General features: G+C 37.0%; 2 protein-coding genes across 2 annotated transcripts; one reads left to right on the top strand and one right to left on the bottom strand.

The window, feature by feature from the left end:
• Positions 1-1,971: 1,971 nt before the first annotated feature.
• Positions 1,972-8,045, top strand: LOC139141733 (betaine--homocysteine S-methyltransferase 1-like). The gene is made up of 7 exons (XM_070711359.1): positions 1,972-2,075; positions 3,643-3,833; positions 5,558-5,752; positions 5,944-6,055; positions 6,215-6,408; positions 7,127-7,208; positions 7,358-8,045. The coding sequence occupies exons 1-7, from the start codon at positions 2,045-2,047 to the stop codon at positions 7,624-7,626; spliced, it is 1,074 nt and encodes a 357-aa protein (XP_070567460.1). The 5' UTR covers positions 1,972-2,044; the 3' UTR covers positions 7,627-8,045.
• A 4,569-nt stretch (positions 8,046-12,614) lies between these two features.
• LOC139141732 (ectonucleotide pyrophosphatase/phosphodiesterase family member 5-like) lies at positions 12,615-25,351 on the bottom strand. Its single transcript, XM_070711358.1, has 4 exons — positions 24,420-25,351; positions 22,386-22,571; positions 16,244-16,501; positions 12,615-15,575 (listed from the first exon to the last, which is right to left on the bottom strand). Exons 1-4 carry the CDS (start codon positions 25,255-25,257, stop codon positions 15,421-15,423), a joined length of 1,437 nt encoding a protein of 478 aa, XP_070567459.1. The 5' UTR covers positions 25,258-25,351; the 3' UTR covers positions 12,615-15,420.
• Positions 25,352-25,426: the final 75 nt, after the last annotated feature.

The following is a 25,426-nucleotide window of genomic DNA, read 5'->3' as shown; positions in this document are numbered from 1 at the left end:
TTTTGTTTTAGTTGAATAGGGCAAGGCTCTGTCAATGATAGGTCATCATGTGTTGTAGCTCTTTTTCTATGTTTCGGTTCATTGAATACATACTTATGATAAGTGTATCTGGTTTTGAAGGTTGTGTCTGTAAGTCCGATCGTCATGCTTGGGAGGATATCTTAGATATTTCTAATGGTGACAAAATTTGCATTGGGAAAATTTTCTCCTCATTTTCCATCAAAACCCATTTTCTCTGAAACCAACAGTCAGATACAAGCACATATACGTTCATATCTTGGGGTTTTGTCCACTGGCGAGGGTAGTCAATGGGCATAGTCAGAACTAGACTGTCGACAGTAATTTTTGCCTTTTCTGTCTCTTATTGGTGTAGCCTCTCGTAAATACGACGATGGGGGTGGGGGGTCGCAAGTGTATGCTTTCGGAATGCCCAACTCGCGCCTTAGGCGCTACGCTTGCGATTCCCCCATCGTAGTATGTGAGAGAGACTACACCAATAAGAGACAGAAAAGGCACAAAGGACTGTTGACAGTCTAAATCCAGTAAGTCAGAACCAATGTTCCAATTCTAATCGCTGCTCAATTCAGTCGATTACCTGAACTGACAAGTCATCGTGGATGACAGAGTCCCCGCTTGTCCATTTTGTTACAATCTTTGGTGTCTAGGTAGCTGTGGTCTAGGTCGCTGTGGAATGACATTGATGCAACGGGTGCATCAGGCCTGTGACTTGCATAATAATGTAATCTGAGCAACGTTCAATAAAATTGACTCATCTCTGCTGGTAATGACCATTGAAGGAACTTTTGATTACATCACACACAACGATGCCCTCACTGCCTCTAGTGTCATGATGGCACATACTATACACACGGTTTGGTGGAGTTTTTAGAAATGGTATGGGATCGGGTATGTTGTTGTAATCAGCCATTTCGGATCATATAATGAAACAAATTAATGTGCACAAGAATGCAGCCATATCACGTTTAAACAAAATCAGTCCATCGAAGGACAGTGACCTATGTTTATGTTTCAAAGACATAAAAAATCACACCAAAATTGAAATCAAATGGCTGTCTATTGACTATATGGATCATAGCACAAAATTAGTAGACATGCATATGTATGCCATAGTACTTTATCTTTGTACCAAGTCTCAACAACATTGGATAAGGAATATTTGCATATGATTAAGCCTCAAAGACATGAAGAAATCCAAAAATGACCATCTGGCAGCGATATTGGGGGAAAATGACAATCTGGCAACAATATTGGAACATGTCAAGAAGTACATTGACATGCATATGTATGCTATAGTACATGAATTTTGTGCCAAGTTTGGACAAAATCAGTGTAATGACCTTTGAATTAAGCTTCAAAGACATGCAAAATTCCAACAAAATGGCAGTTCTGCAGCCATATTGGCTCCTATCGCAAGGTTAATTGATACATGCATATGTATGCCATAGTGCTTTGCCTTTGTGCCATGTTTGAACAAAATCGGTTCAAGGATATTTGAGTTATGGTTCAAAGACACGAAAAATCGCAAACAAAATGGCCGCCTAACGCCCATATTGGATTGTATTGCAATATAATTCAACATGCATATGTAGGCCATAGTGTTATGCCTTTGTGCCAAGTTTGAACACAATCAGTTCAAGGACATTTGAGTTATGGTTTAAAGACATGAAAATCGCAAAAATATGGCCACCTTACGGCCATATTGAATCGTATCGCAAAATAAATCGATGTGCATCTGTAGGTCATAGTGCTATGCCTTTGTGCCAAGTTTGAACAAAATTGGTTCAGCAGCAGTGTCTGAGAAACGGCTCCGATCGGACGGGCGGACGGACGGACGGACGCACGGACGCACGGAGGGACGGGACCCAATCTATAAGTCCCCGCCGGATTTCGTCCGCGGGGACTGAAAAACTCCCCCGCGTGGGGCGCTGTGCATATTACGTTATCATTGGATCAAGGTGCCGAGTGTAAAAGCACAATCTTCTACTGCACTCGTCTAAAGTGTCTTCGCCGAACTCTCATTGAAATGGCTGGTGCTATGAAAGGCAAGGTGAAAGGTTTGTATTATTACACTCTTGCATTCATGATTCACTTAACAGTGTAACTCAAAGGTCCAAAAGACGGACAAGTTTGGTTTTGGTGAAATCTGCGTCAGGCGACAAGTCAACAAGCGACTGAAGAGAAATAGACGTATTTTCTTGAAGAAAGATCGAAGTCTACTGCTCTGCTCGGGTGACTTTAAAGATTAGATATAAAGGGTCGCGCTATATCTGCTACTGATCTAAAACTACAATCTGAATGTAAAAGGTCTATCATAATTAACGCATACCAAGCATAGACGCTTTGGAAGTCATTCTGATAATTCTTTTAGCTTCCAGAACAAACCTCTTCCGTGAAAATGAAGTAAACACAGGCGTTTGTAAAGACATCTGACATGTCCTTGACCTTACACATGACCCGGTGCTTAACGCAGGCTCCCTAAGCTGAGGGTAAACGGGAGTCTGAAATACCTGCCCTAAAATGGGACACTGTTGAAGTCATATGGTCATTTGTTTAGCTACATTCTTGAGAATGACTCACAGTCCTTTAGACGAGACAAAATAAAACAAATGTTGAACCAACGTTTCACAACGAAACACTTAAAGCTACAATTGCTCATTTATTCGTGCTTTCTTCAATTGGTATGCTGATATTAATAAGTATCTGATTTCAGATGTTGACGTTTAACACAAGTGTTTGTTGTGAAACATCTGAAAGTTTTACCATTTATATCATTTATTCATGGTCTTTTAGTGCTATTAAAGTAAGCAATGACAAAGACTACAGCCAGAGCATACAGCTTTCAATATATCAATTGAGGTGCTTGATGCAAACCTGAGGCTTCTTTTCGAACAGTCAGACGATTTATTCTACCGTTTGATCTTTAATAGTGCATTTTCATTATCGGTATACATTGCAAAAAGTGGCATTTGTCCATTAAACATCCTAATTATAGAATAATACTTGTGAGGCCTGTGTACACACGCATACCTTAACCTATCCGGGATATTTCTATTGATTTTTTTGTTCTTATGATGGTAGCGTTGAAATACTTCAATCAATTGTTACCCTGACCAATTCATAACATGTACAAAGTCCAAAGAAGAGATATGAATATAAGATATGATTAAAAAGGAAAGGTCACAGTGTTTTGAGATTACTCCTAAATTATTAGCTTGTTTGTTTGTTCATTTTATTAATCAAAGTGGTCTACTCGGTTTTCCATATTTGGTCATATCTGATCAGCGTTCGCGTACCGCTGCCATGCATGTCGCTAGAACAAATGGCGAGTTCGAGATTCTATCGCGTTGTGCCCTCATCGCTCCACTGGGTTATGGCTAGTTGGTACCTCATCCTGTAATTAGGCTTTAGCCCGTTGGATCACAGACTGAATAAAAATATAATTACAAAGCTTCCATAGACTGGAACTCGTCTGACCAAAGCAACTGCGTATTCTCATTCCTGCAAACAGATAGAGATAAGCAGGGCCTAGTAAATAATATATTCAACGAAAACATCAGCAATTACAGCATGTCATATCACTGAACAGAAACATATCTTCTTTGTTGCCTTAATCTGCACTAGGACTAAAAGAGAGATTAAAAGATGGGGAGACAATCATTGCGGCCGAAGGTTATCTGTTTGAGTTTCAACGTCGTGGCTATCTAAGAGCTGGTGCCTTTGTTCCTGAAGTGGTGTTAGAATATCCAGAGTTGGTGAAGAATACCTACAGAGAATTTGTACATGCTGGCAGTGATGTCGTCTTGGCTTTTACGGTAACTCAAGTTATTCTAATCCTTGTTGTGGCTGTAGAGTAGCCTTAACAGCGAATACAAACACAATCTAATTTGCATTACCGTGATACCATAGTTTATGTTGTTCGCTTTAGCTAACCATACATATGTCGATCTATTACCACATGATCAGTAGCAAATTGTACATAATAGACTAAAGAATAAAAAAATACAACCACACATTAAGCTAAAAAGAAACAATATCTGATAAAGCAATAAAATTGACGAAATGAAGCCGAATAAAACTACGAATTGAACTGAGTTAAAAGGTAAGCTTTCAAATTATGTTAAAAACTGTCAACAGTTTTTGTTGCCTTAGTATCAAACGGCAAATTTCAGAGTGCGGGCGAACAAACAGAAAACGTCCTCTGACCGTATATCTTAGGGAACCTTCAGTTATATTAGGAATGGGTGAGCCTGGGGTTTTCAGGTCTAAGCCGTTCTGTAAAATGTGACCCTCCCCTATTCTACTCTCTAAAATGTGACCCTCCCCTATCCTACTCTTTACAATGTGACCCTCCCCTCTGTCTCATCATGATGTACTAAATCTGAAAACATACCAGCGATGGCACAGTCATTTTCAGCATCTCTGTCACTATTGTCAGAAATGGTATTACCACACTCTGTGTCACTCTCACTAATGCAGTTAGTGTCATTGTCACAGCTGTTCAGTACATTGAGAGTAATAACATCATCATGAATTGTGGGTAATTTATTGTACGGTGATTCTATAATAATAAACTAGATTTCTTTTTATATGAACCTGTTCAATAGTCATCCGTGTTGTAGCTACATGCTTATTTTTCACGGTGTTAAAATACATCTACAACCTTACACTGAAGATGTGTATTATCCCCTTCAGTTTGTGAATTACGTACATGGATTGCAAAGAATCCATGTATTTTGCTGGTATTTTCCTTTCCAGGAAATATCACAAGAATGAATCCCGGTAAGTTTTGAAAATCATCTTCCATAACCTTAAGGTTATAAAATTGGCTTCTATAAAAAGTACACTCCCGACATATTTGTAAAAAAGCGGCCGTCGCACGAGGACGTCGACAGTTTTCTAAAACCTTACCCTGTCCCTGGCCAACTCCCTGTAATTACTGAAGGCTTCCTAACTGAAATACCAAGTAATGGTGTAGAAATCAATAAGTAGACAAACTAATTTGTTAGACTTTTGTTTTCAAAACGTTGTCTATTTACAAGCGGAGCCGAAATGTAACCGCGAATGATGGTTCATTGAGCTTAAACGTTTATTTCTACAGTATATGGGTACAAAGCTTTGACTCTATCGTTTACGCTTTTATGGCAACCAGCGGCATTGAGCACAAGGGCGCATGGATCGCGATCATTTGTTGTTGCTGTGGCTGTTTCTGTTCATGAACAGAGATAAATATACATGAATGAATGAATGAATCAACCAACGAATGAATGAATGATTAAATGATTGATTGAAGTATTGATTGATGGAATATAAATCAATACAAACACGCCAACGTTAGCGCTGCTGTTGATGTTCATTGAAATTGACATGCTTGAAAGCACTGTTTGTGATTTCACCCGCTGTCTGTAAAATACTAGACCCAACATGACAAAATTTCCGTATGGCTATAGATGGAAATGGATTTAAATGTATGCCTAGTGCAAGCTCACATTCAAAAGGTTGAAGTATTTGACAAAATGATTTCTTATTTTCTTATTAGTATTACGCGCATCGCGAGAAGATGCGAGTGGTCGGGCGGGAAGACGACCTAGCAAAAATCAACATGGACGCTCTTCGTATGGCCCGTGAAGTTGCAGACGAGACAGGAACTCTGATGGCGGGAAACATTTGTAATACAACGATTTATGACATGAATGACCCGAGTTGCATACCAGACGTGAAAAATATCTTTAAGGTTTGTGTGCCAGCGAAAATTGCGTTCTTTTTATCGTTAGTCAAAATATTGTTCCGCTTATCGGATAATGGATATATGTTACGTGTCGTGACGGTAAACCAATGCAAACACGTGATCAAGAAGAAATGTGAATAGAAATATTGCTGACTATCCGATGATTAAAGCTTCGATTTTTAAAAATATCTTTTCAGGAACAAATCGAATGGGCCGTAGAGGGCGGAGCAGACTTCATGGTAGGAGAAACGTTCGGTACATTAGGCGAAGCTATGATTGCATTGGAAATGATCAAAGAGCATGGCAAAGGTAACCATAGCAATTTGTTGGTTTTTCAAGGGGTCGATTAAAATACACCATGTCAAGTTAATGTATAGGTAGATTGCATTTCACATTATTAGGAATACCACTACAACGACTCTCATCTAGTCTGGAATATGTCACTGATTTTACGATGCCTGTATGTAGGTTTGCCTGCTGTAATAAACATTGCAACTCACCTGCACAAGGTAGATGGAGAGGACGCCACCTTCGACGGAGTTAAATTCCCTGATGCTTGTAAGAAACTGGAAGAAGCAGGAGCGACTGTGGTTGGTGTGAACTGTACTCGAGGTCCAGAAACACTTATACCGATAGTGAGGAAAATCAAGGATAAATGCAAGGCAAGAATACCTAGTTTAAGGTTTTTGTTGAAATTGTTTGAAGGATGCCAATTTTTAATAATGGACCATAGGAGAAAATTTCTCAAGGATCTGTGGTTGAATGGCATTTTACCCATCGTATATTCAGACATCGTAGGGTCACATCAATAACGGGGCTCAAGTAAAACTAAAATAGTACACCAAAATTTTTCAGGCTACTGTAATAAACACGATAGAAACTAATTTGGGATAATTGGATTTTCATATTTTTCAAATTTCTCAAAAGTGTTAAGTGCGCTATAGCTTAATGTTGCAATAGTACAAATTACTCATAAAAACAAATGTGTAACGTAAAACAAAAGGCAGATGAGATAACCTTTGTATATTAAATCGATATTGCTTCACCATCCAATTATCCCAAATTAGTTCCAATCGTGTTCATACTATTCCACTTCAATAGAGTTACGTATCTATCTCGACACTGGCAACGTACTGTTCATGTTATCCGCCTATTATTCGATTAAAATATGTTTTGATTTCTCAGTAGTGAGAGTGTTTATGTCATTCTAAGAAAATTCAAAGGAAAGTAATTTGAAAGAACAAAAGAAGATTATGAATGTGACCCACTTTCCATATGACACACTTCACATAGTCTGTGCTTTGGAATGGAGAACTTGAATTTCTTATGAAGACAACTGTAGCTAAGTTGTGAGTCACATGAGAGTCTTACCTCTTTCAGATACCTATCTCAGCCTTACCAGTGATGTACAGGACAACGGAGAAAGAACCTTCGTTCCAGTCTCTCACTGACCCTAAAAGTGGTAAATATTTTATTTCACTGAAGTTTGATTTATTATTTATACATTTCAAATACATAACAGTGATCATACAGCCACATGGTTTATTCAAGTCGACGTTATTGTTTTCATGCTATGTCGTCTATCATAGGTGTCTTTCTAATTGTTGACAGGTAAACGTGTGTTCCCGAATAATCTGAATTGTGTACGATGCAACAATGATGATATCACCTGGTTTGCGGAGCAGTGTAAGGACATCGGTGTGCAGTATGTTGGTTTGTGTTGTGGTAACTCAGCTGATTTGACGCGCACTCTGGCCGAATCTCTGGGTCGAAGTCCACCAGCAAGTCGTTACACTACTGACATGTCCCAACACTATGTCTACGGATCTCTAAAATCGTTGAAGAAAGTCAACACTGAAATTTTGGCAAAAAGCATGTAGGGATTTTTACTCGAGATTGCTTAATAGAGATGGTGTTTAATTATATTGTCGACTTTTTATAATCGTTTAATTTAAATTCGTCAAATTTGTTTCAAATATTACAACTGACCTGAGGATTTCAGGTGATTTCGACGGCTTTGTTATTATGTGAATGACAAGCGATACAATCAGTTTTCCTAGGCTTTGTGACAAATTCAATGAAGAAAGTTGTTCAATATACTTTGATTAGATTGAATGTGTAATTAATTTGACTGTCCAGGATTTTCAAGCTGTTGTACGATTGCAAAGTGAATAAGAGTGATATGGAAGGATATATTGTCGCAAGTATTGCAGTATCTCTAGTGTTCACCCCTTAACATAATATAGGAAAACTATATCAAGATTTGTCACCATCTCTAAAATAAAATCATTTCACTTCCTGTGCTGTCTGGGTTTGTTTTCTTTTCTACTCCATACTCTCTCTGTCTGTGCGTGTTTATGAGTTGTTATCTGTAAATCTGTACACCTCAATGATTTTACCATTTTCAGAATGCTATGTCTCCATTGAAAAACTTTTCCTTTCCTCTGGAAGCGTGACTCTTTCGACCCACTTTATTGACCATTAGGCCAGATAAGAAACAAACTTAATGTGCCTTGCATTTTTTCGGGGGGGGGGGGTTACAACCGCGGCACGATTAAAGTTAGAGCTCGTTATATCGTGTAATTGCCAGTTGATCTCCCTCGATGATATTGATTTTAAGGCAGAAATCGAACCAATATTTACACGATTTGGTGTATTAGATATTTCAGTGACCCCCCCCCCATATTCGGTAATAAATAATTGGGAGAATTATTAATTATGGCGGAATCACTGACCTTTGATCAATCACTTGTCCAAACTTTTAAAAACCTTACCTCCGTCGGTACGGCTGCATTATTGAACACATTAGATGACTTAAGATAAAATAAATTCGATTCTTACCTGATAATTCGCGAAACACGTGGTTTTAGTCGCCTTGAACATGAATCCTGACCACCGCCATCTTGATACTGTACTTTATTCATAAGAAAATAGGAATTATGGGGTGACAAAATCTTGAAGTGAGAAATTCATAGGAAAGTCCTATTTTAGAATATTTTCCAAAGTGAGAAATTCACATGACACGACATTTGGAAGTGAGAAATAGGGTGGGGTGTCTAAATTTAAAAACGAAAACTTGAAGCACGAAGTACGATGGCTCTTTGCGGCTTTCGTACTTTTGAAACCGTGTCTGTTCAAGAAATTCTGAATCATGATGCTTTATTTGAGTTATTTCATCGATTGTAACCTTGCTTTGTTTTCAGGTTTGTGATATTTATGTTTGTCTATACACTCACGTAACACTGCAGAAGAAATTAGAGTTTTTTCCGATTGAAATGAGACTTTCAAATTCTGGACAGATGTTTGCCTAATTATTAAAATGTTACGGTACGCGAAATCCATTCCTTTAATAATGGAAAAAATGTCATAGAAAAGATAACGACGAAGGCAAATATCAAATCTCAACTCTCTCAAATGTAGCTGTACTAGTATCTTCCAAAGTCTGATCACATCTTAGAAGTAGATAGAATGACTATTGGCAGGAAGTATTGAAATGCTTCACAGTAAGTGAAGTCACACACAGTAGCCCTTGATTTGAGCACTCAGACATTAGTTGCTAAAGGCTAATCCAATTTTATCAATTTATTAACAATTTGAAACTTAGAATTTAATTTCAAGAATATTTGTTGAAAATATGCTCCATAATTATGTTTAAAATTCAAGAGCAAATTTCAAAAGAAGCCGATGTTTGTAGGTACTAAAATTGTACATTTGTCAAGTGTTACGACCACGGGAAGTCGGCAAGGCAAACGGAAATGCCTGTCTAAAATTGGTAAAGTGGTAAAAGTGATAAAGTGGTACAATTCGAAGAGGACCCGCTGGCCGCAACAAAAGATGGTCAAATAAAGGAAACTAGACGCAAGTTATTGAGAACATTTCCTTATTCTTATTGAAGAACGTCACGTAGTGACAGCAAGAAAATAAGCTTACAATATTGAAATTATGAGCGTGACCAAATAACAAAACGTATTAGTTTTAGCTTTTAAATAAATAACAGAAAGTGTCCAAAGGCGCGACGCCGAGAGCTCTCTTAACTTGAAACACACTGATCCACCGTGCCAACTCCGTCCGGACGCATCAGTCCATGGAGAACAGCCACGTAGCAGCTCGACGCACAAGTACAATAATCCTCGTAGAAAGTCACAGCATGAAACTCCTACCACTAGGACGTTTCCAAATAACTGTAATGTTCTCACAGGAACTCTGATACCAGAACTTCCTCAGGTGTCAACAGGCACACAAAGTGTCTAAACTGGGCAGTCACAATTTTGGCACCAACGGGAAAAAATCCGTAAAGTCGGCCTCGGTCTTCAAAACATGGAAACTCAGTGGACGTGGACTTCCGACGATCCCAACACTTGCGGAAAGTCAAAGTGACGTGGCAATGAACACGTTTATATACGACAAAAAAATCATAAACACCTGGTCATGCAAAAAAGAAAACAAAAGGATTTCAAACTATGTTACCTGGTCACTAGAAAAATGATAGAGGGCGTTTCCCTCGTAACATAAGGTAAAGTGATCAGCATCTTCATATGGTCTGATCATACCACCTGTTAAACATGCAAATTTTCTCTGTCACGAACATTCACAAAAATCAATACCCTTTCTTTTGCCGACACAGATGCAACTTTAATTCCCGTAGTTTCCTTGAAAACATTGTGCGTGGCTGTCAAAAATATCTGTCAACAAAATTACAAAATCGCTATCTCCTCCGTGAAAAGGGGGTTTATCACCTCATTATTAAAACTGGGAAATAAGAAAAATCATGATTATAAAAAAAATGTTGTCAGCATTTTGAATTTATTGACCGAGCTGATCTGTGTACAGATGATCTGTACTTCAGTTCAATGAGTGATCTTCGTGTGTAAGATCACTTACTGTGTGCTTGTTTTGACCGTTTGGTGTTGCTTCTTCAGCGGTTTTGTGTTGGATCAATGCAAATGGCAGGTATTGCGACATTTCAAAAGGTAAATATTCTGAAGAAGACCGGACATGGATTTCCGTCGCTTACAGCACAAAGTCCGACTCAGCCAAACAGATAATGACAATGTTGCACTGACGCCCAGTGGCGGTGAGCAACCAGAGGGAAGAATTGAAGGGGTAAAACAATGTTAATGTCAAGTAGACTTTAACTTTTCTGACACAGTGTAAGCATAAATGAGATTACCTGGGTATAGGCAGTACCTGGTGATATTACGTTTTAATGTAGTCTCGGTTTACCCAGACTGCAGTGGGGCTCTTCTTCCGGCCGTGTGGGCGGCCGGAAGAAGAGCCCCACTGCAGTCTGGGTAAACCGTGACTAGTTTGAATGCAAAAACAATGTACTTTCATTGTTGCAATAACAATAAACAAAATAAAGTATATCAACATCATTGTTGGATATCATTCCATCTTTCAACTGAATCAGCTTATAAGTCGTACAGTGTAACCACTTGGGAGAAAGCTTAGTCAATTATACATCCTTTCTAAAACTTCAATTACAGAGGTTCTATGACGTCATCAAGAATATGCAGGTTTGGGGTGATTATTTTAAAATTACAATGGTATATGAATTTACATACGGTCAAATGTGACAGTTATGTAAACCAAGAAACCAAACATAGAAAAGACCAAAAATTACAAACAGGTAGCCTCCCTTGACTGAGGTCACAACAACTGTGCATTCCAAAACAAATGGAAACACTGTCATTTCAGGTGATGCCCTGTACGTCCCCATCGTGTTTGCTAATGGTTCTACTCCGGAATAAAAAGGACGCGATGCGTTCTACAGACTCAGTACGCCCAAGAGATCACGTGATCGCGGTACAAACAAACCCACATGTGCACTAACGCTCATAGAAATACACCCTCGTCTATGCGCGTTTACACAGGTGGGTTTGTTTGTACTGTGGTCCATTCGAATTCCGGGTTTGACCGAGGTGGTAACAATATTTTATAGAAAGCCAGGGTGATGTGATAATGTTATGCCAACTGCTTGGTAATAATAATTGGTATTAAAGAAAGCCAGGGTGTTATAAAAGTGTCGGAAATGTATGTGTTCACACAAATATTGGAACACCAGTAGCTTTTGATGAAATAGTCACCACAATTTGCATAATAGCATGATTTTTCTTCTTCACATCAGTTGAACTCAGGCTCAAAAGTTTTACTCATTCCACAGAGGGATAATGAAGCCAACTTTTGACCAACAGCTATTCATTCAGGCCCTGATATGCAAAACCTGAGAGAATTGAAAACCACAAATAAAGAATATTCTTGATCATGGCAGCCTAATCATTCTGATATGTAGTTGTTCTGAATGCTACATCGGATTGGTACATTGTCATTAATTTTGTGATTATTTAAAGTCTGAGACTATGGCTACTGTGTCTGGAAATATCCAATAGTAACAAAAAAGGTTTCAGCCAATCTACAAGCTGAAAGCTACTGAGACTACACATCAGCCCTCCTATGTGTGCGCCCTCAGGTGGTGATAATGAGCACATGGTTTTGCATTTACCCTCGGTATAGCAATGATGTCACTTAATTTGATACCTATGTTATTTTGACTATCATCCTTAACTTTAAGTTCTACTAGCTTTCAAAACCATAAGTGAAGACCAAACCAAAACCAGTTTAAGAGCACATTCACCATCCATACCTGGGTTGATATGTCCAAAATAATTTTTGTGGTAAGGTATTAAATTCTGCATTGCATTCACAGTTTGCAGATTGTTCTACTAAAATATAAAAATATTATTCATAATTACCAGTAGAAGACATTTCTCTCTAAACATTCATTCCTTGGTCCCTTGTCAAGAACAACAGAAATTATACAAACTTTGGTAGTGCATGGGATTATAAGCATAACACAAACATAAAAAAATTTGAATCAATATTCCTAGTTTATTAAATTCATAGGTTCTGTGCAAGTATTTATGTAACAATGTGGAAAATTAAAGTATACATCACAAAAGATGTTGTTTCCTCAATTCACATTTTTCATTACATCATGCATATATAAGTACCCAAAGGTGAACCTTGAAGACAGAAATACAAATTAACAAGAACATCAGACTGTGTACAAAAAATGTCAATAAATGAAAAAAGCCATACAATAGTGATGAGAGTTGTGTTAAGTCCTATTTTTTAAGTATTATTTTATAATTGACATGTACAGTGAAAACCAATCCTTTACTCTTTCCGGTTAGGACACTGTTCCCCTATGGACAGATGTAAATGTATAAATGTCTATAACAGAAACCTGTCTATTAGTATTACCAGGCACCTGGCATTCTGACAGGTTTCCTAAATAGACAGGTTTCACTGTTCACGGAAATCAATTTCTGAAGTTAAGGAGTTGGAAAATGTTTCTACTTCTACACTGGAATTATAGGAAATACAATACAGTGGAACAAGTGGAATTCAAAACAGAAAAAGAAAGTCACCATGCATATGAAGGAAGTTTGGGTAAAAGGCACTTGAAAACAATTAAAAACTTCCTGTTATCAGCTAATATATCAATTTATATATATCAGATATCTCACTACTGCTATGACACATTGGACCTTGAGAATATTGCACACACACACTTCCCATTTTAAATAGGCAAGAATAAATTAAGTTTTTAAACAGGATTTGTTAATATGCCAAGTGAGACACACTCTGGATGAAATATATTGAAAGAACAGAAGATGTTGTAGAAAAACATTGAGAAACACTGGGTAAGAATTCTTTTGCAGAGGTTTGTAAACATTGATGACATCACAATAAATTTCAAAGATGACATTCTTGAAACATTTTTGTACTAATAGCTTTTTTCATTTTACATACTGTGAAGTGTAAGTTACAACAGAGTAGAGACAGAGTAGAGAAACTACTGTCTATAGCTCCAATGAGACACCTGTAAACAGCTCTGAATTGTTTTAAAAGTTTCAGCCTATACTTTATGAGAAATTATTTAAATGGTACTGGGTGTAATTATTGGGCACACATAACAGTACGGAAAATCTTAAATGACTCAAAAACATCGTCAATGGTTTTAGAAAGTATTGCATTTGCATGATTCTCCCAGAAAGTTATTAACATCAGAATTGACAACATCATTCCTCCATACAAGACCTGATGTCACAGTGAAATGGATATCTGGTTCCTTAATCTAAGTGAAACATTGGGTATTGGACAAAAAACAGAGAGATAATCAGGTAAATGATGAAAACCAAAATACATCAAAATATATAAAGTATCCATTACTTGAAGAAAAGTTGTCATTCTGACTCGAAATCCCAAGATTTTCAACAGCACTGTAACCACAGATTGCTATCAATGGAACAAAGTATCTTCAATGTCATGCACTGTATATTAGTCTATGGAAAAGTTATATATTGTGAAAACCATCTGTTCAAAGAATGGAGATGAAAATTGCACTACATTTTCATGTGCGGACTCAAAAAGAATGACACTTCAGAGGCAGTGTTGCAGTTAAGGTCAGTTTTTCTGTGGTACCATAAGACTTCGTAAACATCAGTTTTGGCCTACATTTTCAAGAACACACTAAGTGTATACCCTAGCAACAACATGTATTTCCATTATTGGGCCAATGAAATGGTCACAAACACAAACTTTAGGATCACTCCCAGTGAATGGCCCTAGGATGTGATATGTTCACTTCTGTGGTCATTTATCGTACATGTTTGCTGCATAACAGATGAGTGAAAGTGTGAAATTTACACTTCATAAAAGTTTGACAAGATACTTTTGTCGTGTTTCTGAAGATTACCTGACCTCTGTGTGTATATAAATATTGTATTTAACATCTCGAATAGTGACAAATTTGACAATTAATAAATGTAATTTACCTTGGACTAAAAAACATGTCTTTGACCAAGTTTTATTCAGAGAATTGATTTTTAGAAAGAGACTTCATTTTCAATATAAGAAATACTGAATAATTAAACTAGGAACTGGTATATGTGTTTTTGCAAACAATTGTCATAAAGTTTATCCTAGCACACTGATACTTGACGGTCTATTTGACCATAATGTCAAAAAAAATGATAAAAAACGTGTTTACAATACTGAACAGAACGAATAAAAAGAATGATAAAGTTCTAGTAACTTGAAAACTTCACATATGCCATTACAAAAATCAGAGCTCATAGCCAAACTGATATCTAAGCAAATAACTTAAAACTTCACATAAAATTCCCGATAAAAACCTAGCATTAGCAGGAGCTGTGGTGGGATATCTTGTGAACAAGAAATAATAATTTTATGTTCTTTAGTAAAAGTACAATTGGAAAACTCTCTGTACTATTTCTGACCCTATAAAGACATCAAGTAGGGGGCTTGCTAATAATATTGATCTGATAAAAGCCGGTTGTCACTATCACATATCTCCTTTGAAACTTGCTTTACTGAAACTTGAAGATTTATCAGTATTTTCTATTCAGTATTCTTTGTCTTGTGATCTCAAAGATCCCTGTTTGTCTGTCACTGTGTGTGTGTGTATGCATGTATGTATGTATGTATGTATGTATGTATGTATGTATGTATGTATGTATGTATGTATGTATGTACCGCAAGAGTACATTTACATGTATGTAGATGTGTATCTTGGAGTGTGTGAGTTTTCATTTAAAGTAATGGAAAGATGGGGAAAAGTTAGCTGAAACCAAGTAACTGTGTAATTATCAAGCATCTTCTGCCTCTGACAGAAGTGCCTTTCTGCTTTCTTTGTCAGGAACATCTGGAACGTAGTCTTTGAGGCGATAACTACGTTGTTTTACACACATACCAGTCAGCAGTATGGCAGCTATCAGAGCAATTCCTCCAGCAATGATAATGGCTGTAAGAGACAAAAATCTTTTCATTTACAACTTTGCCACTGCACACCACTATTTTAATGAGAAAACTGAATTCATGAATTCATCTATACTTCTGGCACTTTGCATTTGTAGAATAATTTCATTCTGAGTATACGATATGTATCTATTTAAGCATTTATGATTCAAGTATTAATTGGTATAACATAAATGTACATACAGAAACAAGGTATGATGCACTTACATAAATACCTACTATTGCTACACCCATGTATACAGCACTAGGAGCTAGATGAGAATTATCACAACACTTAAAATACTGTGTCTTGGAATAGTAACGCCACATTTGCACAAAAGAATAATAATAGACTGTTTTTCTATATTCCTGTCACAAACTGAGATAAACAAAAAATGAAATTTGTTTCAATTCTAACTCTTGATCCTGATTTCTATTTAGAGATATGCAATCAAAAAGTGGGTTCAAAAGTTTACAATTTGTCAACATTTCCTTAATCAAACTCTACAACTCCATTAGAATGAGGTGGGAATAGGATACTGTATATTTTAACAGTACATATGAAAAGTATCATGGTTAAACAGGGACAGTAAATGGCTTAGTGTGTATGTACAGACCTGCAGATCACAAACAGTATGAGAAAACAATGTATACATGTACTCTTTTTATACTTACCAATAATTAGCCTTTTGGATATCTTTATTGGTTTGAAAGAATGATGATGAGGATCATGACTTTCCAACATTGTTCCAGCAACAGCCAAACTACCATTGTTTGCAGCTGCTTTTATTTCCATGATTTTGCAGATCAGTGGATAGATGTCAACATTATTGAATTGATCCAGTGTGAAATTCTGCTTGATTGCTGGACCGTGTGCGATGAAAAACGGATGCATTGATTTGAATCTGTTGTTGTAACCATGGCCGCCTTTATCTAATGGAATTGGAAAAATTAAAATAGAATACTTCATTACCATAAATTTCAAACAGAAAAAGATTTCAAATGTATTGATAGATTCCAAAACAAAATAAATACATATAGATGAGTACCATGTTGATTATTATCAAATCACTTGGCTATGGCCCTCCCTTAATTAATATCAAATCACTTGGCCATGGCCATCCCTAGATGAATATCAAATCACTTGGCCATGGCCATCCCTAGATGAATATCAAATCACTTGGCCATGGCCATCCCTAGATGAATATCAAAATCACTTGGCTATGGCCATCCCTAGATGAATATCAAATCACTTGGCCATGGCCATCCCTAGATGAATATCAAATCACTTGGCTATGGCCATCCCTAGATGAATATCAAATCACTTGGCCATGGCCATCCCCAGATGAATATCAAAAGGGCCGTTCACATTAGCCAAAAAAGACTAGGGTTTGTGGCCGATCCAGGTCTCTGGCCGAGCAGTAAGCAGCGTATGTGAATGCGTTTTGTCCCACTCAGGTCCCAGTTGACGCCCTCTGTAGTTGACATGCAGTGTAGTCTTTGACCTATTCGACGATTCAGTATCATTTTAGACATGGCGAGTCGAGGAGTCAACTAGGCTACGGAAGAAATCAAGTGTCTTTTAGGCATTTGGAACGAAGATATGGTGAAAAATCTGATGGACGGCACGTCAAGGGATCGAATCGCCTACAATATCATCTCACAGCATTTGTCAGAGCATGGGTTTGATCTAGCCCTGCGTATGATGCTGTGTGTTCCGCTACAGCTAATTGCCCCGCTCACCACAAGTGAGCTAATCGCCCCGCTCACTTGTGGTGAGCGGGGCGATTAGCTGTAGCGGAACACACAGCATCGTACGCAGGGCTAGGGTTTGATCGTAGCCCAGATCAATGCAAACGTAAGATGAAACATTTGAAGTCCGAATTCAAAAAAGTTTCTGATAATAATAGGACAAGTGGTCGGGGAAGAAAGACCTGTATGTTTTACGAAGAACTTAGCCAGATTATGGGCAGCAGACCTGCAGTAAATCCCGCTGCAGGCTCGCTGCTAGGACAGCGTTGAACGTAATGTGAACGCGGACAAAAGATTAGCTTATCTTCTCACATTCTGCCGGATTAGTTCTGGCTGGCCCTGGGCCTAGATGTGAACCCCATAAAAATCACTTGGCTATGGCCATCCCTAGATGAATATCAAATCACTTGGCTATGGCCATCCCCAGATGAATATCAAATCACTTGGCTATGGCCATCCTTAGATGAATATCAAATCACTTGGCTATGGCCATCCCTAGATGAATATCAAATCACTTGGCTATGGCCATCCCTAGATGAATATCAAATCACTTGGCTATGGCCATCCCTAGATGAATATCAAATCACTTGGCTATGGCCATCCCCAGATGAATATCAAATCACTTGGCTATGGCCATCCCTAGATGAATATCAAATCACTTGGCTATGGCCATCCCTAGATGAATATCAAATCACTTGGCTATGGCCATCCCTAGATGAATATCAAATCACTTGGCTATGGCCATCCCTAGATGAATATCAAATCACTTGGCCATGGCCATCCCCAGATGAATATCAAATCACTTGGCTATGGCCATCCCTAGATGAATATCAAATCACTTGGCTATGGCCATCCCTAGATGAATATCAAATCACTTGGCTATGGCCATCCCTAGATGAATATCAAATCACTTGGCTATGGCCATCCCTAGATGAATATCAAATCACTTGGCTATGGCCATCCCCAGATGAATATCAAATCACTTGGCCATGGCCATCCCTAGATGAATATCAAATCACTTGGCTATGGCCATCACTTGATGCATGTATCCATAGATGTCCAAAATAAACAAAATGTCCAAAGTAAACATGCATTATGCAAGCTTTACTGACATTTGTTTATTGTTTTTTACACTCAGTAACTACTATAATGTTCCAAATTTAAGTTGACTCTGATCAGCAGTTCTTTTAGATAGACAGATGGGCAGGCACTCAGACAGCTTTACCATATTATGTGTGTAAACACAGCGGCTAAAAATTATGAGACACGCAAGGATTCTGTATTTAATATTACCATAATTGGATCCATCATCAACACAAGCATATTCTGGGATAGTAGGAATGCCACCTCATGCAAAAATCATTTAATATTGCAAAACCTCCAAAAATACTATTCACAATATGTTATTAACAATGCCTGGTAATCTAGGGACCTGCCTGCTGCACATGGACCTGCCTCACAGTGGAGACAATTGTTAAACCTTCATTGCCATATGGACGTACACAATAGTCGACATCACCATAAAATTAAGGATGAGTTTCACTTCACATCATGTGATAAAATACTTGTTGGAAATGAAGATAATGTGAATACCACTACTGAGTGGACAAAATCTCTCTGTTTCTGGGGTTTTGTTCAAGAAACATTTAACAAAGTAGCCCTTAGAAAATTTAATGTACCACATTGAATTTGTGAAGAGCAAGGTTACCTTTTGAATGTACATGTACATTTATGTAATAAGTTTCTATCAATTTACATCTGTCCATGTATATGTAGCAATAGTTAAAGTGACTATTCAATGTACAGCTAGTATTTTTGGTTATTTTGTTAAAAACAGATATCGGTACCATTTGGTATCATTCATTTGTAAAAATGTTATTTTAATAGATGAAACTTAAGAATTTCAGAGAAAATAATGTTTTTTCACCAAAATGAGAAAACTGACCTAATAATTTACCTTTGCAAATTCTGTCATAATTAAAAAGTCTCTGAATGAAATCATAATACTTGAATCTTACAAACAAATTTTTAAAGCTTTAAGTCATATGCTTTCAGAGAAGTTGACTGAAAAGTGAAAACTGATCCTAAAACTTTATACATTCAAATTTTGTCATCAATTGTCATTTGTGTGAAGTCATCCCTGCAAACCAATATGATAAATTTGAAAGCTACCAGAATAGAGATAATGATATGAATAATATGATTTTTGACTGACAATGAGCATGAAAATTGGCCTTTATAGAGATTTACATCTGTTAATTTTATCACCTAAATTTGTCAGCTGTTTCACAGTTCCTCTACAAAGTAGAGTGACAGTGCCTGTTTAAAGTGTTTGAAAGAGATCCCTCCCAGAAACCTACAAACCAAATTTCAACGCTGTCATGTCAGATGCTTTCAGAGAGTTCATGCCTGTAAACACAACAGCTAAAAAACAGAAGACAGCCAGGATTCTGTTTTTAGTTTACAGTAATTGGCTCCATTTAATGGAAGACTGTACAGTGAATGCTAAATTGGTCTCTTTGAAATGTGGGCAGCAGCTGTTTTCTATTTGAATCAGACAATCTATCATTTGCTTGGATATACAAAATAAAACATTGCCATTAAAATGACCAACAGTTGAATGCATTCAAAAGTGCAAAAATGCATTAAAAAGCCATTTTTATGTATCATGAAGTACCGTTCAAAAGTTACTATTCTTGCTCAAATAATATTGCTGATGGAAGACATTATTGCAAAGAAATAACCTTTTTAGATGGTGTAGTTTGTTTGAGCAGAAATTTTCAGTGTTCTCTAAAAGAATTTCTGATATCATAGTTGCCAATTTGCATGGCAACATTGTTATACTAAAAAGTTCTTATCGTTTTACCAAAATTAAAGAGTAGTAGCCACTATGCTTCACTTGCTCTTGGTAAAAACACAACATATTTTCCTGGCAGATACCAAACACACTAATTGTTGTCTTAACATGTGCTTTCATTACATGATGGTGAAGGTTTGTTGAACATTGACTGTTTTCATGGTGTCTCATGGCATGTTTTGAGGTTCTGACAATACCTATGCGTAATTTCTCATTATATAAAATTTACAGAAAACAGATCTCCCTCGAACACATTCATTTCTATTTTCTTGTACAGAGGGCCATCATTACTATTATACATGTACATACGATACATATGTTTTTGGCAATAAAAGGTTAAAAGTGGTAAAATGTAGAACTGATCACAAGGTGTTACAGACAATTCCAGAATTGGGTCTCTACATTCTACCTTTTGTGACAAGACCACACAGTACCTAAGTCACCTGAATTAAAAATGTTATTCACAGACTGGACAAACTCTTTCTACAGTCAAAGTTCAAAGGCATGAATATCAATAAAAGTATTAATACGATTCCTCTCTGTTTGGTCAGTTCACTGTGGAACAAATTCATAATTTCTCTAAAGTGGTGTTAACTGCTATTATTTTACACTTTTAAGAAACTTGATGATTTTACAATATCCTGAAACACAATAGGATTTGCTTGAAATTCTCGTTTGAAATTATCCTCTAAACAATATTATGTAACCAAGGACATATGTATTTCACTTTTTAACTGAATAAATGTCTTTATACATATATTGATCTGAAAAATGGTTAGAACATGTGTCAACAATACAGAAATAGTATTTGTATATTTAATTTCTTTCATGAATCTGCCCATAAGATTAAATCATGTATATTGTTGGGTCTATGGCAATTTATCCAAAATTTCAAGAAACCTTGGAAATATCTTGACTTGTCATTTAAACCTTTGCAACTCCCATAATACATCAGATACTGTCTGAGTATGAATCATGCTTACTGTATACAGCCAAAAATAGAACATCGTATTTGTTATTATGGAAAACTCACAACCACCATATTGTCCTAATATGAATCATCTTTATAAGTCATGACTGGCACGCACACAATAATTTAGCAAATTTTGTTATTTCACTGTTCTTACATAATTAACCCTTTGAGCGCCAAAGTCAATTTTTGTCACCTTTATAAAATGTACCCCAGTCAATTTTTTTCTGATTTCAGCCAAAATTTTCATAAAAACTGTAACCAATGAAATTTCCTTTTGGAAAAAAATTATCAAAAAAAATTACAGAAAAATTCATAAATATTGGTGAAATGTTGGTGAGAAAAATTACAGCACTCTATGGCTTAAGAATCTACTGTGGTATCTACATCACAAAACTCCTTTAACTCTGCACAAGTAATAATATTAGCAATACTAGAAAACTTGAAATTCATTTCATCACTGAATCATTTCCAAATATCATTTCTTATCAACAAGGTCTGCAGTCTTATGTGAAGTACAATTTAAACATGCACACAAGCACCAAGGAAATGTGTAGTGTTTTATTGTTCAGCTTATTTGCTACCTTGACAATCAGACATCATAGGAATATGGACTTGCTCTAAAAGTATATTTACCAACTGTACAAAGAGTCTAGACATACAACTGTATCTCATTGATACTGGTGTCACTTCCTCTGGCAACAATGGTAGTGACACTTTCAAATGAAAAGTTATGTTGTTTTTTCATCAGTTCATGAAAAGTAATTGAATAAGTTCCAATTCTATTCCAGCATGTTCATTCACAATAATGACTTGTGTCAAAGACCATCAGGCTCCAGCTTAACTTGCTGGGGCAATGTTGTTGTTAGAAAAATTAAATTGAACTGTACAAATTGTGGATATCGAATTATCATAACTATTGTTTTGTTATTGAATACTCAATTATGTGATCCATCAAACCCTTCTTCACATTATTGTAGTACACTTCTTAAACATACACATTTCCGATATTACAGTTTCTTCCATATTCTTTATGCAATAATATGACTTATGATCTGATCAGATGGTAGTAATTGGAATTCAAATCTCATAATGTATAAACATGATAATTTTTCTGTAAGTCTTGCTCATATTGTTGAACTGTGTTTCTACACTATTGTAGAAAACAGTAGTGTACTATAAATATATTCTGTATACTATAAATTATAGATTGCTAAAAAAATATGCAAAAATCTCACCTGTATTATTTAACAATGAAGTTTTATTGAGCACAACTCTCCAACCTTCATCAGCTGATGCAATTATTGGCATGATACGTGGATTGTGTTTGTAGTGAAAGTAGTCTGGTATATCGTCTTTCAGATAGACAGTCATGTTGGGATGTTTCTTTGCCAAGGCATTGTAAACAGTCAATATATTCCGGCCTGTAGGAACAAGAATCAAAATCTTTTGTGAGATCTAGATACTCACTGAAACAACATACTAAAGCCTAAAACTACAACAAATGGTACGCCATGAATATAACATTACTGATTGCCAATATGTACATGTACATGTATACTATAGTTGGCATGCTGGTAAATTTTTAAACATGCTCAATAATTTGTGATGGCTCAGAATGCCCGACATCCATGTGTGAAAAAAACTGAAAACCAACCACAATATTACCATTTAGCAACAACCAATTAAAATTAAGATAAACTGAATGCTGGTGATTAAATGAGGGTCATTGCAGTATTGATTGACCAGCAAGTTTCTACTTTGCTTTTGTGGATAATATCATCACAAAAAACATACACAGTTCTACACATGTCAATTTCTTCAAGACTAACTAGCAATATGCACTTCGTCCTTCACAGTGTATGAACATGGAGGCAAAAGCATCTGACATCCTTCTATGGACATGATCCTAAGGAGCCATCTCTAACTGGTCATGTCTTTGTGAGACCATGGTGGTAATTAACTCCATGGTGAGACCGGTCCAGAAGCAGGTGGGCAGCATTTACGTGTACAGCAGATAATACATGGCACTATTTTACAAGTGGTATAGCCACAAACTGATGACGTCAAATTGCCGTACACAAAACACAGACGCCTTGTAATTATGGCACTGTGTATTGTGTAGGGTGATTTGACATCATCAGTTTGTTGCTATACCACTTGTAAAATGATGCCTAATACAATCCATGAGATAGCAGGGGCACTGTACATGTTATTTCGTTGAATTTGCCATTTCGCTGAATTGCCATATGGTGAATGGGAGTGGAATAACATAAAATGCTGATAAAGGAGCCCATGTTCTAATATTAAATAATTATTCTTTATCACACTAACCACAATCTCTACATTACAGTATTGTTCTCGGCAGTATTTATTTCCGTAAACTCCTCAATTTGCAGTGTTCTGTCAGAACCTACTACGGAATTATGTCAGAAGCTATATGGTTAAAACAATTGTTTATTTCAGTATGTTGCGACTGGTTCTGACTCTACTACATTTTGCAGTTTCTATGTTTCAGGTTTGAGTGGTATAAATAGATTTGTCTCTATTTTTCAACAGCAGTGATACTTCCCATTTGCTCAGTCGCTAGTCACTACATGTATGTGCCTAACTTTTTTTTTTCGACCTGGCTGAACCCTCCAAAGGCCACACTAACAACACCAACAAGGCCCTAAACAATGCATGCCTAGACCAGAATTGGAACCTACAGACTTTCACTTGAGAGCCTTCTGTGCTAACCACTAATCCACGAAATGATCTCTGGCAACATGGTTTTGGAAATTAAAGATGAATATTAGACATTCAAAAGCATGACTTTCGTCTCTGTGACCAGGTGGAATCTTCACAATATGCAAATCATTATTGACCGCTATTGATTTTCATCTATTGACTTCACAAACGAAAACAAAAGATTGGCCAGTTCTGCAGAACCTAATAGTAACAACCATTGTCTATTTAGGTACGTTGCGATTGGGATGGGCTAAGCACATCAGGTGGGCTTATGTGATAATTGTGACCTACCACCCCCTAGAGTTTCTGGTTTAGAATCGCCTTGACCTAGCACCTCAGCGATTCTCAAGGTAACTCCTCCGTGTTGGTGGTTATCTATTACTTAACCAAGGACAGTCTATGGATGTAGAAGCTTCTACCTAAAAGGTATACAGTATCTGTGTCACAATAAAGTAAATCTTGTGAACACTACACTTATCTTGTCTCGATGATGGTCAAATTTATTTCCTCTAGGATATAACTAAAAGGTAAAACATACTTACTATCGAATGGATTCATGGCCGCAACAGGACCTGAGTCCACCAAATCAAACAAATCTGTATTTATGTAGTCACTCAGTTGAATTACATGGTCTGCAGTGAGTTCCGTCATGCCATGATCACTTGTTATTAAAATGTTAATTTTATCAAAGAGATCAGCTTCTTGTAATCTCTGGATCAGATAACCTGTTGTATTGTCACACATACTAATGACATCCAGGATTTCATCAGAGTCTGGGCCATACTGATGTCCAGTGTGGTCTGGCTCGTTGAAATATAACAGACCTAAATTTATAGGATTGTCACCGGTAAACCAGTCAATAACACCGTCGATGCGCGTTTTAAAGGATGTTGTCTTACTGTACTTTTTATAGTGATCCGGTCGAACACCCTTGATTTCCGCTTCGCTCCCGGGCCAGTAGTATACGCCACTGCTGCCACCATGTTTCTGATTGGTAACCCAGATGGGCTCTGCACCAACGTCCCACCATTTACTGCTGGTACTATCTTCGTCACCGATGTGAAATTTTTCTTTAAGTTCAGGATCGTACATGTTATTCGCAACCATGCCATGGCTTTCTTCATACAAACCAGTTGCAATTGTAAAATGGTTTGGAAATGTTTTTGTAATGAAAGTTGGCAATATACCTTTAGGAACAAAAGAACCGTTCGATATCAAAAGGTCAAAATTTGGTGTATCGACCTTCTGAAGATAATCCCATCGAAAACCGTCAAACGAAATCAACAAAGTCAATGGGCCGTCGTGAAGACTATTGGAAACTCCCACGACAGTAAAAAGGACAGTATGGAATAAACAAAAACGGATAAACGGTTCCATCATTGCTGAAATAGTGCTTCCAGCTGCTACACGAAGCGAACAGTAAAGACCAGTGTTGTTATTATCTGCTCATCCTTTCATCACGTGCCGTAAGTTTACTTCCGGGTTATATTTGCCGAAGGTTGCCGACGCAATGCGACAAGTCACGATAAAAATACATTTTCAATTATTT

Source organism: Ptychodera flava, chromosome 10, assembly GCF_041260155.1.
Source record: "Ptychodera flava strain L36383 chromosome 10, AS_Pfla_20210202, whole genome shotgun sequence".
In the NCBI taxonomy this organism is placed as follows: Eukaryota; Metazoa; Hemichordata; class Enteropneusta; family Ptychoderidae; genus Ptychodera; species Ptychodera flava.
This window is presented reverse-complemented; position numbering and strand designations above follow the sequence as displayed.